The 24,424-nt window shown below is 38.8% G+C and overlaps 1 protein-coding gene across 14 annotated transcripts in view; it reads left to right on the forward strand.

The window, feature by feature from the left end:
• RUFY3 (RUN and FYVE domain containing 3) overlaps positions 1-24,424 on the forward strand; it is a 105,326-nt gene that overhangs the window by 57,712 nt on the left and 23,190 nt on the right. For all 14 annotated transcript variants that reach the window (XM_050791372.1, XM_050791373.1, XM_050791375.1 and 11 more), the window contains 8 exons: positions 423-540; positions 1,346-1,447; positions 5,628-5,751; positions 10,447-10,508; positions 12,146-12,211; positions 15,611-15,680; positions 20,241-20,333; positions 21,977-22,060. In XM_050791372.1, coding sequence (XP_050647329.1) covers positions 423-540; positions 1,346-1,447; positions 5,628-5,751; positions 10,447-10,508; positions 12,146-12,211; positions 15,611-15,680; positions 20,241-20,333; positions 21,977-22,060 — 719 coding nt within the window. The remainder of the gene's footprint in view (positions 1-422; positions 541-1,345; positions 1,448-5,627; positions 5,752-10,446; positions 10,509-12,145; positions 12,212-15,610; positions 15,681-20,240; positions 20,334-21,976; positions 22,061-24,424) is intronic.

Here is a 24,424-nt window from a genome sequence, read left to right on the forward strand (position 1 = left end):
CTGTTATTTTTTGTTTGGTTGTTTTTTTTAAATCTGTGTGCCTATGCTTACCAACTTCCCAATATTCCATAGCCTATTTCTGGATTATATATTCTTTTCTATTGAGCTGTTTTCTTCATTAATACCACACAATTTTAGGCACTAAATTGTTAAAATGTTTTATTATATTATATGGCTAGGCCACAAACTGTTCTTGAAAGAAGAAGGGCTGAGTCTTGGGAAGTAGAAAATTTTTTATTTTCACAAAATATTATCTATTCTACAAGCATGAATGAATCTAAAACCATCTTATAACCTGGGATTGGTTTCCTGAAAAGTTGTGTGTGTGTGTGTGTGTGTGTGTGTGTGTGTGTGTGTGTGTATTGAGAGAATGCTTATGTTGTAAAAAATATTAAAATACTGTTTTATTTTTGTTGCCTTAGCTAAAAAAACTTTTCTTGGACAAAATAAGTCTTTCTGGGGACCTCTAGAACTGGTAGAAAAGCTTGTTCCAGAAGCCGCAGAGATAACAGCAAGTGTTAAAGATCTTCCAGGACTTAAGTAAGTCTAAGGTTGAATTCCATTTCTCGGAAACAGCATTCTTATTAACTATCCCTTGAAGAGCAAGACTTCCAATCCAAAATGCATGATGTCCTGAATAGGTGCTGATATGAGAGAATTGGTATACAGAATATTAAGAAAATTGTGCTCTTGAGGGATAATTATTCATCTAAGAGAGGTTGTCTTTTTGTTGAAATGCCAAACATTTCCTTATTTTTTAAAGCACTTGGGGAATCACTTAGTGTGTCTCAAGAAATTGTATCTAAGGGGGTGGCATGCTGGACTTGACTTAGGGAAAAAAGCTATTCAGTGGGTTTGAGAGTCAAGATTAAAACAACTGTCAAATTAACCTGAAGAGCTAGTGACTGTAGCCTGCCTTAGAACTACGAAGTAGTGACCACCTTCCCAAATGAGACTGGTTTAATTTTAATCAGATAGAGGCCTAGATTGCCTGTGTCCACATTCATGCTTTGGACTTTTATATAATCCACCTGAATTTATAAGGATTTGCTATTACTAATCTGATGGAACATTTTTAGTTGGGTCTCCCAGAGGCTGAGTCTTCAAATTGTAGTTACATTCAGTAATTCTTTTTGAAAGCATTTGTCCCAAACACCCCCCTGGGTCGCATTAGCCCACACACAGAAATTCCTTGCCCAGGAATATGCTGGGAGAGGTCCTAAGGAGCACCTCAGTGTGCTTGTTACACTGGAACACCATTAGCAAGAATAAGTGAACTGATTCTGCTGTAGCCTTTGCTTCTGTTGCTTGTGTTTTTAGTTGTTTGATTTCTGTGTTTTTGTAGGACACCAGTAGGTAGAGGAAGAGCCTGGCTTCGTTTGGCATTAATGCAAAAGAAACTTTCAGAATATATGAAAGCTTTGATCAATAAGAAAGAACTTCTCAGGTATGAACACCTTGAACTTTCTTCTTTCCTTGGTATGTTCTACATCGTATAAAGTCAAACCATGTAAGTTCACCATTTTTGTGGATCAGAAACAGTTGATTCATAATAGCTTCACTGATACTTTCTCTCATACCTCACACACATATACTCCCAAATGGATGATTTATGTTATGTGTGTTCTGTCACTGTGGTATATATTGATCTTTTCCAGGGCAGGCCAAGACTTACCTCCAGAAAACAGAAGGCACCTTAGCATGTGCCCAGGCTCAATAAGACAAGAACTTGATATGTAGCATTAAATTCAAATATAGCACAAAATTGGATGGGTGCAGTGGTTCACACCTGTAATCCCAGCACTTTGGGAGGCCAAGGTGGGCAGACCACTTGAGGCCAGGAGTCCTATATGGCAAAACCCTGTCTACTAAAAAAATATAAAAATTAGCCGGGCGTGGTGGTGCACACCTGTAATCCCAGCTACTTGGGTGGCTGAGGCACGAGAATTGCTTGGACCCAGGAAACAGAAGCTGCAGTGAGCCAAGAGCGTTCCACCGCTCTTTAGCCTGGGCGACAGAGTGAGACTCTGTCTATAAAAAATATATATATATAAAATATCACAAAATCTTCCAGATGGATCATAGATACAACTGAGAGAGGCAAAACAGCATTATTTTATCCATCTTTATTATATGATTCCATTGTATAAAGGTCAAAAATAGGTAAAATCAATCTATGGTGATAGAAATCAGGATAATAGTTACGTTGGAGAAGTGCGGGTAGAGATTGGAAGAGAGAAAGAACTGATTTCTAGGATTCCAGTGATCAGGATAGTGATTACATAGATGTGTTTTTGTGAAAGTTCATGGAACTGACATTTAGTTAGCTGAGATTTGGAAATGTGTGAATGTTGGAATTCGGCCATATTCCGCTTCTGACCAATTCATAAGGTGAGGCTTTTGGGACAATAAACTGTCAAAGAACCTTGTTCATTCCAGTTCTACTCAGTTTCCTTCAGGGGCTATCAAAGAACAATATAGCACGTGATCAGTTTTTGAGAGAAACGGTAAATTTGCAGCTCATTCATGTACTGTTTTTGTGCTATTTTGTCATTTGTTAATATCTTTTTTTTTTTTTTTTTTTTTGAGACAGAGTCTCGCTCTGTTACCAGGCTGGAGTGCAGTGGCAGGATCTCCACTCACTGCAACCTCCACCTCCCGGGTTCAAGCTATTCTCCTGCCACAGCCTCCCAAGTAGCTGGGACTACAGGTGCACACCACCACGCCCAGCTAATTTCTATATTTTTAGTAGAGACGGGATTTCACCATGTTGGCCAGGATGGTCTCGATCTCTTGACCTCGTGATCCACCCACCTTGGCCTCCCAAAGTGCTGGCATTACAGGAGTGAGCCACCGCACCCAGCCTGTTAATATCTTTTAGAGAGAATCAGAAAATAAATAAGGAACTAATATCAGTGAATTATATTGATTATTAACAGTGATTGAGGTTGACCTTTAGTAGTCCCAGGTAACTTGTTGAAAACAAATTGATTGGCCGGACGCGGTGCCTCACGCCTGTAATCCCAGCACTCTGGGAGGCCAAGGCGGGCAGATCACAAGGTCAGGAGATCGAGACCATCCTGGCTAATACAGTGAAACCCCGTCTCTACTAAAAATATAAAAAATTAGCCGGGCGTGGTGGTGGGCGCCTGTAGTCCCAGCTACTCAAGAGACTGAGGCAGGAGAATGGAGTGAACCCCGGGGGCGGAGCTTGCAGTGAGCCAAGATCACACCACTGCACTCCAGCTTGGGCGACAGCAAGACAACGTTTTAAAAAAAAAAACACAAATTGATTGCAGTGTTGTTTCAATCACGTCAAATTGACTGAAAATGAATACTTCAAGTCACTGGGTTTTTGGTTTTTGTTTTGTTTTGTTTTGTTTTAAGTGAGTCGCGCTCTGTCGCCCAGGTCAGAGTGCAGTGGTGCGATCGCAGCTCACTGCAGCCTCCACCTCCCAGGTTCAATCGATTCTCCTGCCTCAGCCTCCCGAGTAGATGGGACTACAGGCATGCACCACCACGCCTGGATAATTTTTGTATTTTTAGTAGAGACAGGGTTTCACCACGTTGGCCAGGGTGGTCTTGAACTCCTGACCTCAAGGGATCCGCCTGCCTCAGCCTCCCAAAGTGTGGGGTTTACATGCGTGAGCCACCACGCCCGGCCTGTTTCATTTTTTTAAAAAAATCTAAAAGACTATTTTTTAGAGTGGTTTTAAATTTATAGCAATATTGAGTAGAAGGTACAGAGATTTTTCATATATACCCTTCTCCCCTGCACAACCTCCCTCATTATCAACATCCCACAAGAGTGGTGCATTTGTTACAATTGATGAACCTACATCGACACATCATTATCTCCCAAAGTTCATAGTTTACATTAAGGTTTACTCTTGGTATTGTATGTTTTATGGATTTTGACAGATGTATAATGATATGTATCCATATGTCATTATACCATACAAAATAGTTTCACGGCCATAAAAAATCCTCTATGCTCCGCCTATTCATCTCTCTGTCCTACAACCCCTAATAACCACTGATCGTACTGTTGAGTGTACTGTGGTTTCCAGGGGTTTACTGTCTCTATGGTTTTGCCTTTTCCAGAATGTCATGTAGTGGGAATCATACAGTATATGGCCTTTTCAGACTGGCACCTTTCACTTAGTAATATGCATTTGTTTCCTCCGTGGTTTGATAGCTCCCTGTTTTCTTTCTTTTTTTTTTTTTTTCCTTTGAGACAGTTTCACACTTGTTGCTCAGGCTGGAGTGCAATGGCACGATCTCGGCTCACCACAACCTCTGCCTCCCAGGTTCAAGCGATTGTCCTGCCTCAGCCTTCCGAGTAGCTGGGATTACAGGCATGTGCCACCATGCCCAGCTAATTTTGTATTTTTTTTTTTTTTTAGTAGAGACAGGGTTTCTCCATGTTGGTCAGGCTGGTCTCGAACTCCCGACCTCAGGTGATCCGCCCGCCTCGGCCTCCCAAAGTGCTGAGATTGCAAGCGTGAGCCACTGCGCCCAGCGATAGTTCCCTTTTTTAGTGCTAAGTCATATGCCATTGTCCATTCATCTACTGAAGAACATCTTGGTTGCTCCCAAATTTTGGCAATTAAGAGTAAAACTGCTATAAACACATGTATGCAGGTTTTTATGTGAACATAAGTTTTTAACTCATTTGGGTAAATACCAAGGAATGCAATAGTTAAATCATATGAATTACATCACTGGTTTCTTTGTGTGTGTATTAGTAATTTAGGTGCATTATAAGCAGTATTTAATTATCTATGGGTCTTCACGAAATTTTTTTTTTTTTTGAGACACAGTCTTGTTCTGTCACCCAGGCTGGAGTACTGCAACCTCTGCTTTCTGTGTTCAAGCAATTCTCTTGCCTCAGCCCCCTGAGTAGCTGGGATTACAGGCATGCATCACTACACCCAGCTATTTTTTGTATTTTTAGTAGAGATGGGGTTTTATCATGTTGGCCAGGCTGGTCTTGAACTCCTGACCTCAAGTGATCTACCTGCGTCGACCTCCCAAAGTGCTGGGATTACAGGCGTGAGCCACTGTGCCCAGCCAATAATTTTTATCCATTCAGATTTTTTTTTTGTTTTTAGTAGAGATGGGGTCTTACTATGTTGCTCAAGCTGGTCTCAAAGTCCTGGTCTCAAACAGTCCTCCCGCCTTGGCCTCCCCAAGTGCTGGGATTACAGATGCGAACCACCACGCCGAGCTACTAAACAAATGCTTTAAGATGCATAAAAGATTGCAAAATCATGTGACGGTACATCACAAGTACAAATATGTCAGAAAAGTCTGAATACCTGCTTCAACCACAACACTGTCCAGTCACATGTCTTTCTGCGAGACTATTATCTAAAGAATCTAGTCATGCACCTATTATCTTTTTTCTTTTAAAAAAATTTTTCTCCAGTTCCACTTGCCAACATCCACCTATTATCTAAAAATAAAATATTTATTAAAGCCTTTCTTTTTGTAATTTTTTAACTATTTTTGTAGATGACTATAATCAACCATGAAGCAAGCGTTTTTGTCCTTGTCTCATGATTACGTCACTGGATTTTTGAGACTTTTGTTACAATAAGGAATTCCGTGGATTTCTCTTACAGTGAATTCTATGAACCCAATGCCCTCATGATGGAAGAAGAAGGAGCCATAATTGCTGGTCTGTTGGTGGGTCTGAATGTCATTGATGCCAATTTCTGTATGAAAGGAGAAGACTTGGACTCTCAGGTATGGGAAAGAGACTCATTACCATGCGTGTCACTCTGAGTTCTGGTATCTCAGAAATGGATTTGATTAGGTTATAGCAATCAAATTAGGCCATACTGTATGTGTCATGAACAGGATTTCCTTCCATTTTGATGGGAATATAAAAAAATAGGTTGTTTTTCCTTCCAGTTTGGCTCATTTATACATTATGAATGTTTTTCAGATTCTTGTCTTGGCTGTACTTTCTGTTAAACATATATATATACACACACACATACATATTTACATACACATACATACACACACAAACATGGGCAAACCCAAGATATTGCAGGTTTGGTTTCAGATCACAACAGTAAAGCAAATATCATAATAAAGCAAGTCACATGCATTTTTTGGTTTCCCAGTACATGTAAAAGTTTGTTTATACTAGGCCAGGTGCGATGGTTCACACCTGTAATCCCTGCACTTTGGGGCGGGAGTATCGCTTGAACCCAGGAGTTTGACACCAGCCTGGGCAACATAGTGAGACCCCACCTCTACAAAAAATAAAAAATTAGCTGGTTCTGGTGGCTACTTGGGAGGCTGAGGCAGGAGGATCACTTGAGCTTGGGAGGTCGAGGCTATAGTTAGCCATGATTGTGCCACCGCACTCCAGCCTGGGTGACAGTGAGACCCTGTCTCAAAACTCTAAAAAATTTTTTTAAATAAAAAGTTTGTTTACACTATTAAGTATATAATAGTGTATGTGTAAAAAATAGTGTACATACCTTAACTTAAAAATACTTTATTGCTGCCGGGCGCGGTGGCTCAAGCCTGTAATCCCAGCACTTTGGGAGGCCGAGACGGGCAGATCACGAGGTCAGGAGATCGAGACCATCCTGGCTAACACAATGAAACCCCGTCTCTACTAAAAATACAAAAAAACTAGCCGGGCGAGGTGGCGGGCGCCTGTAGTCCCAGCTACTCGGGAGGCTGAGGCAGGAGAATGGCGTAAACCCGGGAGGCGGAGCTTGCAGTGAGCCGAGATAGCGCCACTGCACTCCAGCCTGGGCGACAAAGCGAGACTCCGTCTCAAAAAAAAAAAAAAAAAATACTTTATTGCTTAAAAAATGCTAACAATCACCTGAGCCTTCAGTGAGTTGTAATCTTTTTGCTGGTAGAGGGTCTTACCTCAGTGTTGATGGCTGCTGACTGAGCTTGGTGGTTGCTGAAAGTTGAGGTGGCTGTGGCAATTTATTAAAATAAGACAACAGTGAAGTTTGCCACATTAGTTGGCTTCCTTTACAAAAGATTTCTCTGTAGCATACCATGCTGTTTGACAGCATTTTACCCACAGTAGAATTTCTTTCAAAATTGGAATCAGTCCTCTCAAATCTTGCTGCTGCTTTATCAACTAAGTTTATGTAATACTCTAGTAAACCATGCTGTAAACAGATGTGCTGTCTTTGCTGTATCCGTTGTTTTTTTGGTTTTTGTTTTTTGTTTTTTTGAGACAGAGTCTTGATGTGTCGCTTAGGCTGGAATGCAGTGGCACCATCTCAGCTCACTGCAACCTCCACCTTCTGGGCTCAAGCAATCCTTATGCCTCATTCTCCTGAGTATCTGGGACTACAGGCATGTACCACCACACCCGGATAATTTTTGTATTTATAGTAGAGATGGGGTTTTGCCATGTTGCCCAGGCTGATCTCAAACTGGTGGCCTCAAGTGATCTCCCTGCCTTGGCTTCCAAAAGTGCTGGGATTACTGACTGAGCCACCACACCCAGCCTGCTATTCCACTTATAAAGCATAGGCAGAGTAGATTTAGCATCATTCTTAAGGGCCCTAGGATTTTCAGAATGGTAAATGAGCACTGGCTTCAACTTAAAGTCACCAGCTGCATTAGCCTCTAACGAGAGAGTCAGTCTGTCCTTTGTAGCTTTGAAGCCAGGCATTGACTTCTCATCTATAGCTATGAAAGTCCTAGGTGGCATTGTCTAATAGAAGGCTGTTTTGACTACAACTAAAATCTGTTGTTAAGTGTATCCACCTTCATCAATTATCTTAATTAGATATTCTGGATAACTTGCTACGGCTTCTATTATTTACATCAACGCTTGCTGCTTCAACTTGTACCTTTATGTTATGGAGACAGTTTCTTTCCTTAAACTTCGGAAACCAGTCGCTGCTAACTTCAGGCTTTTCCTCTGCAGCTTTTTTACTTCTCAATCTCCATAGAATTCAAGAGCATTAGGGCCTTGCTCTGAATTAGGTGTTGGCTTAAGGGAATATTGTGGCTGGTTTGATCTTCTATACAGACCACTCAAACTTTATTCCTTTCAGCAATCAGGCTGTTTTGCTTTCTTGTCATTCATTTGTTCATTGGAGTAGCACTTAATTCCCTTCAAGAACTTTTCCTTTGCTTTCACAACCTGGCTGTTTGGCCCAAAAAGCCTACCTTTTGACCTGTCTTGGCTTCCGACATGCCTTCTTCACTGAGCTTTATTTTTTCTGGCTTTTGATTTAAAGTAAGAAATGTGCAACTCTTCCTTTCACTTGAACACTTAGTGGCCATTGCAGGGTTATTAACTGGCCTAATTTCAGTATTGTGTCTTAGGGAATAGGGAGGCCAAGGAGAAGGGAGAGAGATGGGGGAACGGCCAGTAAGTAAAGCAGTCAGAACACACACATTTATGGATTGCTTGCCATCTTATATGGGTGTAGTTCATGGAGCCCCAAAATAATGTTGATAGTAGCATCAAAGATCACTGATTACAGATTATCACAACAGATATAGTAATAATGAAAAAGTTTGAAGTACTGTGGGAATTACCAAAATGTGAAACCCAGACATGAAGCGAGCACACGCTGTTGGAAAAATGGCACTAATAGACTTGCTAGACGCAGGGTTGCCACAAACCTTCAATTTGTAAAAAGTGCAATATCTGTGAAGCAAAGAGCAATAAAATGAGGTGTGTGTGTGTGTGTGTATACTAAAATATATACAGTTGACTCTTGAACACCAGAGTAAGGCACCACATGGTAGAAACATCCCACATAAGCCATGGTGCCCGGCCTATTGTATATTTCATATGCTGTATTCTTACAATAAAGTCAGCTAGAGAAAAGAAAATGTTATAAGAAAATTATAAAGATGAGAAAATATATTTACTATTCATTTAAATGAATGAATTATCATAAAGGAACCAGATCATCATAAAGGTCCTTCACACTAACCAGGTTGACGAGGAGGAAGAGGAGGGGGTTGGTCTTGCTGTCTCAGGAGTGGCAGAGATGGAGGAAAACCTTTATTTTTTTCTGCCTGGATGACAGAGTGAGACTTTGTCTCAAAAATAAAATAATATAATATAAATATAAATACATATTTTATATTGTATATATATAGTATATAAGTGGACTTGCACAGTTCAAAGTCTGTTGTTCAGGGATCAACTGGACAGTTGTCCTTCAGTATCCAAAGGAGATTGTTTCCAGGACCTCTGTGAATACCAACACTCACAATGCTCAAGCCCCTTAAAGTCAGCCCTCTGTGTCCCTGGGTTTTAGGACTTGCTGATAAGGAGAGCCAACTGTACTAAAGGCCATTAAAGCATGGTAGTTAAGAGTAAAGGCCCTGAAGCTAACTGTCTAGTTTTGGATTCTGGCTTCCTCATTTTCTAGCTGAATATATTTTATAATTACTTAGTTTCTTGTTGTTTCAGATTTCTTGATGTAATGCAGTTAGAACAGGGCCTAGTATACATTAATTGCCCAATAAATAATATTTTCACTTTAATTACTTCTCACCCTTTCTGTATGAAATTCTATCACAAACTTCTGTTATGTTTTATTCTGGTAAAATAGAAAGGGAAGTACGATTTTCTTGGTGTGGATTTTTTTTTTTTTTTTAGATGGAGTTTCGCTCTTGTTGCCCAGGCTGGAGTGCAATGGTGAGATCTCGGCTCACCACAACCTCCACCTCCCGGGTTCAAGCGATTCTCCTGCTTCAGCCTCCCGAGTAGCTGGGATTACAGGCATGTGCCACCATGCCCAGCTAATTTTTGTATTTTTAGTAGAGATAGGGTTTCTCCATGTTGGTCAGTCTGGTCTCGAACTCCTGACCTCAGGTGATTCACCCACCTCGGCCTCCCAAAGTGCTGAGATTACAGGCGTGAGCCACTGTGCCTGGCCTTTGGCGTGGATTTTTAAAAAGAAAGAAGCTAAATCATAAAATGGCAATCTTGAAAAATGAAGATGTGTACATCAATGAAAGTTTGGAGGAATAGACACCAAAATGTTAGCAATGGTCATCTATGGTGGTTGGGATTTAATATTACTTCCCCTTTTGTTTAGCTGTATTTTCTGAAACTTCTACAGGGGAAATGTGCTAATTTTTAAAAAGTTATTTCTAAAAATGAACAGGGATTCAGTAGCGGAATACCCGAAATAAGCAAAAAAGAAAGAAACTTTAGACCTTATTTATATTAAGTATTCCATTGACTGTCTTAGTTGTGATCTGGTCTTCTAGTCTTATTGACATAATCTTGATTCTTTACTTCCCACCCTTGTTAATTCTTGATTAAACTGAAAGTAAAACAGTAAATTTTTAATCATACATTCCTAATAAGTGTCAAGACTGTATTACTGTTTTGAGTGCCTAGAAGGAGATATTGTGTTATGTCTTGTAAGGAATATCTAATTTTATATTAAAACCTGAAAATTCTCTCTGTAGGTTGGAGTTATAGATTTTTCAATGTATCTCAAGGACGGGAACAGCAGTAAAGGTACTGAAGGGTACGTACCAATAAAATTAGGTTTCTTTTCTCCTGATGTAGTATTTTTTTTCCTTTGGTAGTATTTAAAGTTTACAACAATACTGTTTTAACAGACTTGCTGAAAGAATTTCTGATCATATAGCTTTAATAAAGTCTTGCCAGAAATATCTGACTATTATGCTACCACTAAACCCTAAAAGGGTTTTTTTGTTTGTTTGTTTAATGATTTTCCTGCTATGTGGTTCAGGGGCAAAGAAAATAAAAATTTTCTAAAGGATTCCAATTCTCTATGTCTTATAGTAGGGTTTAAAAACATGGTCATTTTGACCAGAGGAGTTGCATTCTCAGTTTGCTTAAAATTGGCAATATGAAATATGCACCGTGAGGTTATGTAAAATGTTGACATTAGGGGAAACTGAGTGAAGGTACGTGGGAACTCTGTACTGCCTTTATACCTCTTCTTGTAAATCTAAAATTATGTTAAACAGTTTTAAAATATTCATTAGGGTACTTAGTAATTAGAGATCAGAAGCACAGCTATTCTCTTTATAAGTGTAGCCATTGAAAGCATAATTAGTCTGATGTTTTTGATTTTTGACACAGAGCTAAGATTGTCTCACTGTTCTTTTGGTAGTTGTATAAGTTTGGGGCCTTAATTTTATCTGTCAGCTGAAAAATCTGGCTGTTTATCTTTTGTCACTATAGATTAGTTGGTTGTAGTTGCCAACCTCCTTTATCCAGTTTTTTTTTTTCATGTAATAATAAACATTTGGGCCAGGTATGGTGGCTCATGCCTGTAATCCCAGCACTTTCGGAGGCCAGGGCAGCCAGATCACCTGAGATCAGGAGTTTGAGACCAGCCCGGGAAACATGGTGAAACCCCATCTCTACAATAATATAAAAAAGAAAATGAGCCAGGCATGATGGCAGGTGCCTGTAATCCCAGCTATTTGGGAGGCTGAGGCAGGAGAATCACTTGAACTCAGAAGGCGGAGGTTGCAGTGAGCCGAGATCACACCATTGCACTCCAGCCTGGGTGACAGAATGGGACTCTGTCTTAAAAAAAACAAAACAAAACAAAAAATCCATATATATAATATATATGAAATATTAAATATAAAATATTAAATATACATAATATATAATATTAAATATATGTAATATATAATAAACATTTGATCTTTATGAAAGCCTTTTTAACCATTCACTTTAAATGTTAAATAGCACTTACAGACAAATATTTAGCCATTGAGAATAGCTATATTACATCAGAGTGAGCTTAATTCAAGTCCTATGACGATTGGAAATTGTTACTATTAAGTACTACTACTGAAGCTGAAAAACCTATTAACAAGAAAATTTTATCCTTTAAATGCGTCTAATAGATTGCAACATCATACCTGTGACCTAAATTATTAATACTAAGGTTTGTAAGCTACAACAAGAGCTTTATTAGTGTGGGGTTTTGTCATTTTTAAACTCCTGACTCTTGTTAATATGTCAATAGGGTTTTACATCAAATCTGTCTTATGGTTCAGTGTATCTGTGCCACAATTTTTTTCTCATGTTTTATGAAAAGATGGGGTGAGGTGGGGTTGGGATCTTGGTATTTCTTATGTTATTTAGTTTATTTCTGTTTTCTTCTCCTTCCCCCAGAGACGGTCAGATTACTGCAATTCTGGACCAGAAGAACTATGTAGAAGAACTGAACAGACATTTAAAGTAAATAATGAATAAATGTATTACTTTACTGGGGAATTGTTGAAGGAGAAGGGAAGAGTAAGATGATGAGCAGTGAGGATAAATTCAGACAACGTTCAACAAATATTTGTAGAATTCCTGCTTGCCAGGCACTGAGTTAGGCACTAGATAAATAAAGGGCATTTAACAGTTTTGGTGACCTTTAGTGAAAGGCAGTATATAATGTTATATATAATATAAAATAACAGTATATAATATTATGTACGTAATTATGACTCTAGCGATTAAATACATAAATACATTCAGTTAAGAATTTTTAAATATGTGACATACAGTTGAAATGGGTGGCTTTTTCAGTTGAGTAGATGTAGCTGCATATTTCAGGGCTGATCTTGTGTAAACCACTCGTTACATTAGTACCTTTAAATTAATCATATCATCCAGGTGTGGTGGCTCAAAACCTGTAGTCCCAACACTTTGGGAGGCCAAGGCGGGAGGATTGCTTGAGCTCAGAAGTTCAAGACGAGCTAGGGTAACATAACAAGACCTTGTCTCTATTTAAAAATTCAATAAAACTAGCTGGGTGTGCGCTTGTAATCCCAGCTACTTGTGGGGCTGAGGTGCGGGGATCACTTGAGCCTGGGAAGTTGAGGCTGCAGTGAACCCTGGTCTTGCCATTACACCCCAGCTTGGGTTACAGAGCCAGACCCTGCCTGGAAAAAAAAAAAAAAAAAAAAGATACATACTTTGCTTCCCTGCATTTCTCATTTGTACATTGAATTAATAGCATTAATTTAATATATAAATTAAATTTCTTTGCCATTATTGCAGTTAATTCACCAAGTAGTCACAAAGTACAGTAGTTCCCGCTTATGTGGAGGGGATACATTCTAAGACCGCCAAAGGATATCTGAAACCACAGATAGTACCAAACCCTGTATATACTATGTTTTTTCCTATACATATATACCTATGTTTAAGTTTAATTTATAAATTAGGCAAGGCAGGAGATTAGCAACAATAATAAAATAAAACAATTTTAACAATAGACTATAATAAAAGTAATATGAATGTAGTGTCTGCCTCAAAATCAGCACATCCTTTTATTTCCTTTTCATTGAACTTCTTCCTAGTTTTCTCAGGTTTTTTTCCCCCTTCAGTTTTCTGTATTTATATTTATTATTGTCCTTAAATGACTATGGCTATTCTATGTCTGAGCACAGTGAACAAAACATTAAAGTTTAATTAAAAATTAAAGAGGCCGGGCATGGTGGCTCACGCCTGTAATTCCAGCACTTTGGGAGGCCCAGGCGGGTGGATCACGAGGTCAGGAGATCCAGACCATCCTGGCTAACATGGTGAAACTCCGTCTCTACTGAAAATAACAAAAAGTTTAGCCGGGCGCGGTGGCAGGCGCCTGTAGTCCCAGCTATTCAGGAGGCTGAGGCAGGAGAGTGGCGTGAACCCTGGAGGCGGAGCTTGCAGTGAGCCGACATCGCGCCACTGCACTCCAGCCTGGGCCACAGAGCAAGACTCCATCTCAAAACAAAACAAAACAAAAATTAAAGAAAGAGAAGGAACGAGAAAGAAAGCATTAGAAATACCAGTTTCAAGATTTTGTGCATTGAGAAATCATTATTTCCAAAAGATTTTCTAAGGGCCACTGTCCTTATGACAATTCAGTGTTATATATATGTTCACGGTTTGTTTGTTTTTTATCTTAGGAGAAATAAAAATCCTTACTGGATAATCCTTACTGGATAATCCTTATTTATGTGTGTTTTTTGAACATACTCAGACTTCCCTCTATTGTTTGTTTCATAGAGAGCACATATCAGATTTGGATATCTTATCTGGGATTTAAACAAAATGTTTATACATGAGTCTATCAAAATCCTTATTTACATGTAAGAAAAAAATACATGCCCAGCTTTGCCCAAGAAAGTCCCAGAGGGAGAATAGTAGCTTATTGTACTATTCTTACCTATTTTTGAACCACAGCTGAGTGCAGGTAACTGAAACCACAGAAAGCAAAACTATAGATAAGAGTGGACCACTGTATTTTCAGAACTTTCCGGAACATAAAACAGTTTCCTCTCGCCTGAGGAGAGCTATCCAAAAGCTATTGGTATTCTCAAGTACTTTGATGTTCTTATTATGTTAAGACTACTGAATAATTTTGAATAATAATATATTCATTAATTATTATCTTGTTTGTAGTTCTCTTATGAAAAATAGACATTTTTAATTTAAGTAAAACTTGTGATTATACTATCAGTAAAGTTTTAAGTAGTCTTGGTTCCACCTAGCAAATTCAAAACAATTTGAGTACATTTTCTCTGGAGACCAAGAACTAATATAATGACTTTAATGAACTATGGAGATGTTAGCCAAGCAAAGACATGGTTACAGTTCACAATGAAATATAAACAATGGCACTATTATTTACTCTTTCTATGCCTTAGTTTCTTTATCTGTAAATGAGAATACCTAACATAAAGGGTTGTTGAAAGGAATAAACGCAATAACGCAAATAACATAATTTAGAAGACGGTTTGGTGCATGTAAGCATTTAATTCTTTTTTTTTTTTTTTTTTTTTTTTTTTTTTTTTTTTTTTTTGAGACGGAGTCTCACGCTGTTGCCCAGGCTGGAGTGCAGTGGCGCGATCTCGGCTCACTGCAAGCTCCGCCTCCTGGGTTCACGCCATTCTCCTGCCTCAGCCTCCTGAGTAGCTGGGACTACAGGCGCCCGCCACCGCGCCCGGCTAATTTTTTGTATTTTTAGTAGAGACGGGGTTTCACTGTGGTCTCGATCTCCTGACCTTGTGATCCGCCCGCCTCAGCCTCCCAAAGTGCTGGGATTACAGGCTTGAGCCACCGCGCCCGGCTGCATTTAATTCTTATAGCCTGTTATTATCATATGTAGATAAACCTTAAAGTTTACTCTGTAGGGAATGAACTCTTTTATTTCATTGAATAAATACTTATTGAATTAAAACTCAAATGCCAAAGATACAGCAGTTAAAGCTGATAACGCCTTTTGTAAGCTTAGAGGTCAAGATTTGTGAGCATTAAGGCCTGGCGCAGTGGCTCATGCCTGTAATCCCAGCACTCTGGGAGGCCAAGGCAGGTGGGTCACTTGAGGTCAGCAGTTTGAGACCTGCCTGGGCAACAGGGTGAAACCCCATCTCCACCAAAAAATACAAAAATTAGCTGGATTTGGTTGTGCATGCCTGTAGTCTCGCACCACTGCACTCCAGTTTCGGCGACACGACAAGACTCCATCTAAAAAAGTAATAATAAAATAAAATTTAAAATTGTGAACATTAGACAGTGAAGGATAAGTGTGAAGCGTTTAAAAAGGAAGGTACAGGGTATTGTCTGTTTTTCAAAAGTGATATTTTTTTTTTCTCTTTATAGTGCTACTGTAAACAACCTTCAGGCAAAAGTAGATGCATTAGAAAAATCCAACACTAAACTGACAGAGGAGGTAAGTTTTGGAAATTCTTTGATTGACTTATAGAATTTAATATGCATTAGTAGAACTAATAATTTTTATGTAACCTTGGAAAGAAAGAACTTGACTTTTCAAAGAATATCAACTGTAGTACGTAACTCCTTATTCTTTTTTCTTTTCTTTCTTTTTTTTTTTTGAGACGGAGTTTCACTCTTGTTGCCCAGGCTGGAGTGCAATGGCACGATCTTAGCTCAGCGCAACCTCCGTCTCCTGGGTGCAAGCGATTTTCCTGCCTCAGCCTCCCGAGTAGCTGGGATTACAGGCATGTGCCACCACCCCTGCTAATTTTGTATTTTTCTAGTAAAGACAGGGTTTCTCCATGTTGGTCAGGCTGGTCTTGAACTCCTGACCTCAAGTGATCCACCCGCCTCAGCCTCCCAAAGTGCTGGGATTACAGGCGTGAGCCACCGCGCCCGGCCCATAACTGCTTATTCTGACTAGAATGGCCAGTTGGCTTATTGCGGGATCTCATTTACCCAATTAGACTGTGTAGGGGCATGTTGCCTGGTTGATGGTGTATCTTGGTTTCTTTTGTGTGCATGTTTTGTCTGGGCTAGCTTAGACTAAATGTTTAGCATATAGCATATTCATCATTTATTCATTCAGTGAACATTTCACACACTGTTTATGTGCAAGAGCTAGACAAATATTTATATGTGCCAGACATTGATTTATGTTCCAAATTGGCAAACTCCCCACTCCCTTTGTCCTTGTTTTCTTCCTGGAACAGTTACATAGATAAGATAAAGAGTACTGGTCAGAAGATCTGTAATCCCTGGCTACAAATCATGCTTATGTAACTCATGTGCTCCTGAGTAAGTCAGTCACTTGACCTCCAAGGGACTCAGTTCCGTCACTGGAAAATGAGTGTTTACAATATACTTCCTTTTCAGCCTCACAATTAACTCTGAAGATCAGATAAGAATATGAAAACTTTTAGAAAAGTCCCTAAAATAAGAACAGAAAAATAACCTCATGTTTTACTTCTAATAAAAAGATTTTTTTCCTTAACTTGCCAAAGCCTTAGCTACAGATATTTTTTCTTTAAATAGCATTATATGTTTTTATGAAAAATACTCTACTGTATTGACTAATACTGTTGCAAGCTAGCCACATGTAGGTATTGAGCACTTGATTTGCGCTTACTACTATTGAGAAACCAAATTTTTTAACACAAACCTCACTAAACTAGTTGCTGTCAGAAAAAAATGATTCATATAGAATGATTTTTTTTTTCCTGCACAATGATGTAACATTTTAATAAACTAATTTGAAATTTCAAAAAAAAAAAGAAAAATACTAAATAACATTGTCCAGATGGCAAAGAGTTTACCTTCTTTATTTCTTTTTCTTTTTTTTTTTTTTTTTTTCCTGAAATAGGGCCTCACTCTGTTGTCCAGGCTGTAGTGCAGTGGCACAATGGCTCACTGCAACCCCTGCCCCTCAGGCTCAAGTGATCTCCCACCTTCAGCCTCCCAAGTAGCTGGGATCACAGGCATGCACCACCACACCTGGCTATTTTTAGTAGAGAGGGGGTCTTGCCATGTTGCCCAGGCTGGTCCTGAACTGCTGAGCTCAAGCAACCTGCCTGCCTCAACTTTCCAAAGTGCCAGAATTATAGGCATAGCCACTGTGCCTGGCCCACCTTCTTTATTTTTAATTGTAATGATGCCCTTACACCCCATGGGATGAATTTAGTTTAAATAAAATAAAATTGAAGCACTAGTCAGGAAGATGCTTTTAATCGGTTTCTCTTTAGAATGAACATTTTCATTATTATAGTTTTAAAATACCTTTTTTATTACTCAGCTCTGTGGCCTTCACTTCTGGACAAAAATTTTTAAATTTTATAAATCTTAAAACTTTAATTTGTGCTTATGGTCCTTAGAATCTTATCATATAGACTTTTGGAATGTTCAGCGCAGACTTTTTACTGTTACTCTGTTGCTACTTTGTTGAATCTGTACAGCATAGCAATTAAGCATGCTCTGTACAGTTAGGCTACTTGGGTTCATGTCCTGGCTTTGGCACTTGCTAGTTTTTTGGGGGTTTTTTGTTTTGTTTTTGGTTTTTATTTTTTGTTTTTTTGGTTTTTGATTTTTTTTTTTTTTTTTTTTTTGAGATGGAGTATTGCTATGTCACCCAGGTTGGAGTGCAGCGGCGCCATCTCGGCTCACTTTAATCTCCGCCTCCTGGTTCAAGCAATTCTCCTGCCTTAGCCTCCCGAGTAGCCGGGACCACAGACATGCACCACCACAGCGGCCTAATTTTTGTATTTTTGTAGAAACAGGGTTTCACCAGGTTGGCCAGGCTGGTCTTGAGCTCCCGACCTCCGGTGATCCACCCACCTCGGCCTCCCAAACTGCTGGGATTACAGGCATGAGCCACCGCACCCAGCCACTTGCTAGTCTTCTAATCCTGGGCCAATTACTTAAGCTTCTATTCCTTGATTTACTTATCTGTAACATGGAAATAGCAATAATAACATTTTGTGAGATTGCTGTGTGAATGAAATGATTTAATACATGATTAGGGCTTAGAACAGCACCTAACACATCATAAGCACTCAATAAATATAGTTGTTAATTTTATTCTCTCAGTCATAAGACTTGTCTTCCTTAGAGTTAAATTAATACTATTTATTCATTTACTTATTTATTTTACCAACAACACTTACTTTCTTAAAGAAAATATGCTGTAAGAAAGCAGATGGGATTAGTTCTGCCTTTTCCCATTTCCGTTTTGGGTTTAAGAGAGCCAGTAAGGCTAGGCACGGTGGCTCGCGCCTGTAATCCCAGCACTTTGGGACGTCAAGGTGGGTGGATCGCTTGAGGCCAGGATTCCAAGACCAGCCTGGGCAACATGGTGAAACCCCATCTCAAAAAAAAAAAAAAGGCCAGTCAGAAAGATAGCAGCCCTCTTTTCCCCTCCTGGGTTTTGAATCTGAATGACAGACTAAGACGAATTAAGCAGATGCAGATATAAATATCCACTTCAGGCCGTGCATGGTGACTCACACCTGTAATCCCAGCCCTTTGGAAGCCAAGGCAGGAGGATCATTTGAGGCCAAGAGTTCAAGGTTAGCCTGGGAAACATAGTGAGACCCCATCTCTACACCAAAAAAATTAGCCGGGTGTTGTGGTGCACACTGTAGTCCCAGCTACTCGGGATGCTGAGGTGGGAGGATTGCTTGAGCCCAGGAGACCAATGCTGCAGTAGCCAAGATTGTGCCACCACACTCCAACCTGGGCAACAGAGGGAGACCCTGTCTCAAATAAATAAATAAATAGATAGGTAGATAAATAAATGTCTACTTCATTTTTGGTAAAGCTGAATTGGAAAACCTCCTGTGATCTGCAGCCATAATCAGGTTGCCCAATAGTTTCTCTTAAATCTAAGAGATTTAAGAGAACAACCTGTGTTTGGAACAACCTGCCTGAGGGCATACTTGGATCTAGAGAGGAGACCTACTTGCCCAGAATTGGTTTCTTGTACATTTTTAGGCCACAGGATCTGAGAGAGAACTGGGTTTTCAGGCCTGCCCCCAGAAAGCGTGAGCTGCTCTGTGCTTACCATGTTAGTACAGGAACTGAATAGAGCCTGAACCTATTGCTAGTGAGGAGACAAGAATTGAGAAGGAGACTAGCCTGGCTGAGAGGAGCCTGCTTGGTTATTCCTCCCAGCCTCCTGCAGGCACCTTCACATTCTCTGGGAGTTTAGTAGATGCAGAGAAGGAAAAAGTGTTTCCACCTTACTTTTTCCTTCTAAGAAAGAGATATAAATGTTTCCCCATAGCAGCTTACTGCTAATAACATTACCTGATCTTTTTAGGTGTTGAAATGAAAAATCTCCTCAATGCTTAATGGGATTTTTAGCATGAGAACTTTGGAGTTCATGTCTTTAATCTTTTAAGAAATCATCTATAAAAGATCTTATAGAGGGTTTGTCACATGGGTTCCATGGTGTGACAGGACCCCTTTATTAAACATTTTAGAAATAGATGTTCTTAATAAATATATTTTTTTCTTACTAAATATGTGTATATCTATAAGAACACCCTTGAGATCATCTTAAGGTGCAGTGGCTCACGCCTATAATCCTAGCATTTGGGAGGCCGAGGTGGGCAGATCTCTTGAAGCCAGAAGTTCAACACCAGCCTGGCCAACATGGTGAAACCTTGTCTCTACTAAAAATACAAAAATTGGCTGGGCATGGTGGTACATGCCTGTAGTTCCAGCTACTTGGGAGGCTAAGGCATGAGAATCACTTGAACCCAGGAGGCAGAGGTTACAGTGACCCGAGATCATGCCACTGCACTCCAGGCTGGGCAATAGAGCGAGGCCCTGTCTTAGAAAAATAAAGAAAGAAAAATATTTATCTTGAGTTCCTATAATAACATTTTTATTGGGTTATAGCTTGCTTGCTTTCTAAGAATATCCAAGCCCGAGAATTACATCCTAGCAGATTGTGAATTATCTTATACTATGTTAATTTTAAAAACATAAAGAATTATTTTTAAAATTTTATCCACAGCTTGCAGTTGCAAACAACAGGATCATTACCTTACAAGAAGAAATGGAACGAGTTAAAGAGGAAAGTTCCTACATACTGGAATCCAATCGGAAGGTTAATCTTACTGGGTTTATAAAATATTCATTGAGAGCATGTCAACTTGTTAGTGGTAAAGGGGAGTCTCTAAAGGACTATTTTAATCAGCTGGCCTGTATCAAGTACACTTTTTATTTAGACTCCATGCATATGTGATGAAGGTTGTGGGAGGGTTATGCGCCTTTTCCTACAAGATGCTTCTTGACTTCACAGCCACCTACATCTGTTTAGAGACTTCACAAAACAGTCTAATTCCGTTTCTTGTTTTTATGTACTAATGATTCATACAGTATTTAACAATTTGTTATGTTAAATATACTATTACTTTTATACCATGTTACTGTTTTATAAGAAGTGACACCTCATTTATATATCACTGGGAAAGAGCTACCATATAAATAAATGTATTTTCTAGATAACTTAATTCCTTAAAGCACCAAACTTTTTATACATGTCATTTTCTAGATAACTTAATTCCTTAAAGCACCAAACTTTTTATACATGTCTGATTAGAATTTTGTAAACCTTTATGTTTTGTGCAATCCGAGCCTTCTTAATTAAGACATAATTTAATACATTTAGCCCTTTATGATGACTGAGGATCATAATTACCAACATTGACAATTCTCTGCTAAATTATAATAGTGCCACTTTAGGAGGCTATTGAAATTGATAGAGCTTCTGACACCTACACTTAAATATTCCCTGATTTCTGTGGATGGTTTTTTTCCCTATCTTTTTTGTATTCACTAGCATCTCTTACTTTTTATTGATGCTTAGTGTTATCTCTAGGATGATCTCTCTACTTCCTTTTATCTTCATGCTTCTAATCTACTGTCCCTAGGAATTCAAATCCATAGTTATTAAAATTGTTCTTAAAGAGTTACTAGGCTCTGCGAGGGGACAAAAGCAGTTTTCCATGAGTAAAGTGATCGACTTTAATGCATGGACTTCATGACTGCTCAGAATAATTTTTTTATGACCTGCTTGTTTTTATCTGTGATCTCGCTGGATAGTTGAAGATACAAGTTGTGAATTCTCTGGCGATTGAATGTATTAACATTTAAACCTATAGCCCCTGGGCTGGGTGCAGTGGCTCACACCTGTAATCCCAGCACTTTGGGAGGCCAAGGAGGGCAGATCACTTGAGGTCGGGAGTTCGAGACCAGCCTGGCCAACATAGTGAAACCTCGTCTCTACCAAAAATACAAAAATTAGCCAGGTGTGGTGGCACATGCCTGTAATCCCAGCTACTCGGGAAGCTGAGACAGGAGAATCACTTGAACCCAGGAGGTGGAGGTTGCAGTGAGCAAAGATTGAGCCTCTGCACTCCAGCCTAGGCGACAGAGTGAGACTCCATCTCAAGAAAGAAAAAAGAAAAACCTATAACCCAACTCTTATTTTGAAGAGGCTGATTTTTAAAACTTCTACCATCTGGTTTGGTAACCTATTTTAGGATTTTAAATAAAGTGTCAGGAAACCCCCAATTCAGCCTAACCTTTAAAAATATACTAGACTTCTTCAATTTCTTTGTTGTGTTTGTTCATTATTATACCTGCTTCAGTATGATCTTTTTTTCTTACTAAGTAGCAGTGTTAGTGTCTATTAATTCTGTATAGATCAAATCCTTAAATATGTACAATGTTATTTATCTTTTCAAGGGTCCCAAGCAAGACAGAACTGCAGAAGGGCAAGCACTAAGTGAAGCAAGAAAGCATTTAAAAGAAGAGACACAATTACGATTGGTAAACTTTGCTTAATTTCTAATAGTTCAGGAATATATTAAAAGGTAACTGCCCACTTACACGTTTTATCATACAAAGATTAGAAATATCAATAGTGTTCTAAAAAACTATAGATCCTATAAAATGGTTTATCTCTTTTTAAACCACATCTCAATCTTTTTCTGAGTATTCTCAACAATAAGATTTTGTTAATTTTTATTTTTTTGCTTTTGTAGTTTGTATTACAACAATATTAAGTATACAGAACCTACTTTTTTAAACTATGCAGTCTCAATCCTACCTAAGTCCTCATCCCTGCAAAGATTCTTGGAGTGGTGGCTCCTCTTTTCTTTACAAAGAATCGTTAATGTAGGATTACTCTATTTTAATAATTTTTAGCTGTTATTTCTGATGTATTATGGTCTTAGATATAAATGGAAAACTTATCATCCAGTATTAGTCTTAAGATTTTTTAGAAATTAAAAAAAATACATATAAATATATAGATAGAGAGTATATCACCTCACTCTAATCAGAATGGCAACTATCAAATTGAAAGATAAGTGTTGACAAGGATGTAGAGAAAGAGAACCTTTACACGCTGCTGGTGAAAATATAAATTAGTATAGCTACTATGTAAAACAGTATGAAGGTTGTCTTAAAAAATTAAAAATCGGGCCAGACACAGTGGCTAACACCTGTAATCCCAGCACTTTGGGAGGCCGGGCAGATGGATCACATGAGGTCAGGAGTTCGAGACCAGCATGACCAGCATGGTGAAACCCTGTCTCTACTAAAAATACAAAAAAAAAAAAAAAAAAAAAAAAAAAGCCAGGCATAGTGGTATGCACCTGTAATCCCAGGTACTTGGGAGGCTGAGGCAGGAGAATTGCTTGAACCTGGGAGGCAGAGGCTGCAGTGAGCCAAGATTGTATCCCTGCACTCCATCCTGGGTGACAGAGCCAGACTCTGTCTCAAAAAATTAAAAAATTAATTAATTAAAAATCAGTCTAGCATATGATCCAGCAATCCCACTACTGGGTATATATCCAAAGGAAATGAAATCAGTATGTCAAAGAGAATCTGCACTTCTATGTTTATTGCAGCATTATTCACAGTAGCCAAGATATGGCATCAACCTAAGTGTTCATCAACACGTGAATGGATAAAGAAAGCATGGTACATAAACACAATGTGATGCTATTCAGCGATAAAAAAGAATGAAATCCTGTCATTTGTGGCAACATGGGTGAACCTGGAGGACGTTATGTGAAGTGTAATAAGCTAAACACAGAAAGAGAAATGCCATATGATAACACTCATGTGGAATCTAAAACGTTCTCATAAAAGTAGAGAGTAAGGTGGTGGTTACTAGGGGGAGAGGAAGCAGGGGATAGTAAGAGATTGGTCAACAGGTACAAAGCTATAGTTAGATAGGAGGAATAAGTTCTGGTCCTCTGTTGCATAGTGTGTGGTGACTAGAGTTAATATACATTTTAAAATAGTTAGAAGAAAGGTTTGTTGTTGTTGTTGTTGTTGTTTTTATTGATGCATAATAGATATACATAGTTCCAGGGTACATAATTTAATATACTCATGTAATTTGTAAAGACCAAATCAGTGTTCTCGAGATACCCATCACCTTAAATATTCGTCTTTTCTTTATGCTGGGAAGAAAAGAGACTTTTGAATATTCTCATCACAAAGAAATGATAAATGTTTAAGATGATAGATACGTTCGTTTCTCTGATTTGGTCATTACACAATTTTTATATTATCGAAACATCATGTTCTACACCATAAATTACTATGTGTCAATCATACTTTTTTAAAAAAGAATTTATAATAAGGGATACTGTTCCTGTACTGGATTTTCTCCAGGTGCTAGTGTTATTATATTAATAACCCCTGGTTTTCACATATTAACTCTTCCTGGAGTTTAGATAGTGTAACAAACACAAGGAACTCCCCAGAAAGTCTTTAAGAATAAGGAGGAGCCTGAAAGTAAGGAGTGACTTAACCTGTACTAAAAAATTATTACAGGCCAAGGGCCAGGGCTCACACCTGTAATCCCAGCATTTTGGGAGGATCGCTTGACCTCAGGAGTTTGAGACCAGCCTGGGCAACATAGGGAGACCCTATCTCTACAAAAATTACAAAATTAACCATGCTTGGTGGTGCATGCCTGTATTCCCAGTTACTTGGGAAGCTGAGGAGGGAGATCACCTGAGCCCAAGGAAGTTAAGGCTGCAGTGAGCTGAGATTGCACCACTACACTCCAGCCTGTGTGACAGAGGGAGACCCTGTCTCAAAAATATATATATGTTACAAATTGACAGAATATAACAGAATTTTAGATTTTTTTTTTTTTTTTTTTTTTTTTTT

The sequence above is a fragment of the Macaca thibetana genome, chromosome 5 (assembly GCF_024542745.1).
Source record: "Macaca thibetana thibetana isolate TM-01 chromosome 5, ASM2454274v1, whole genome shotgun sequence".
Classification (NCBI taxonomy): Eukaryota; Metazoa; Chordata; class Mammalia; order Primates; family Cercopithecidae; genus Macaca; species Macaca thibetana.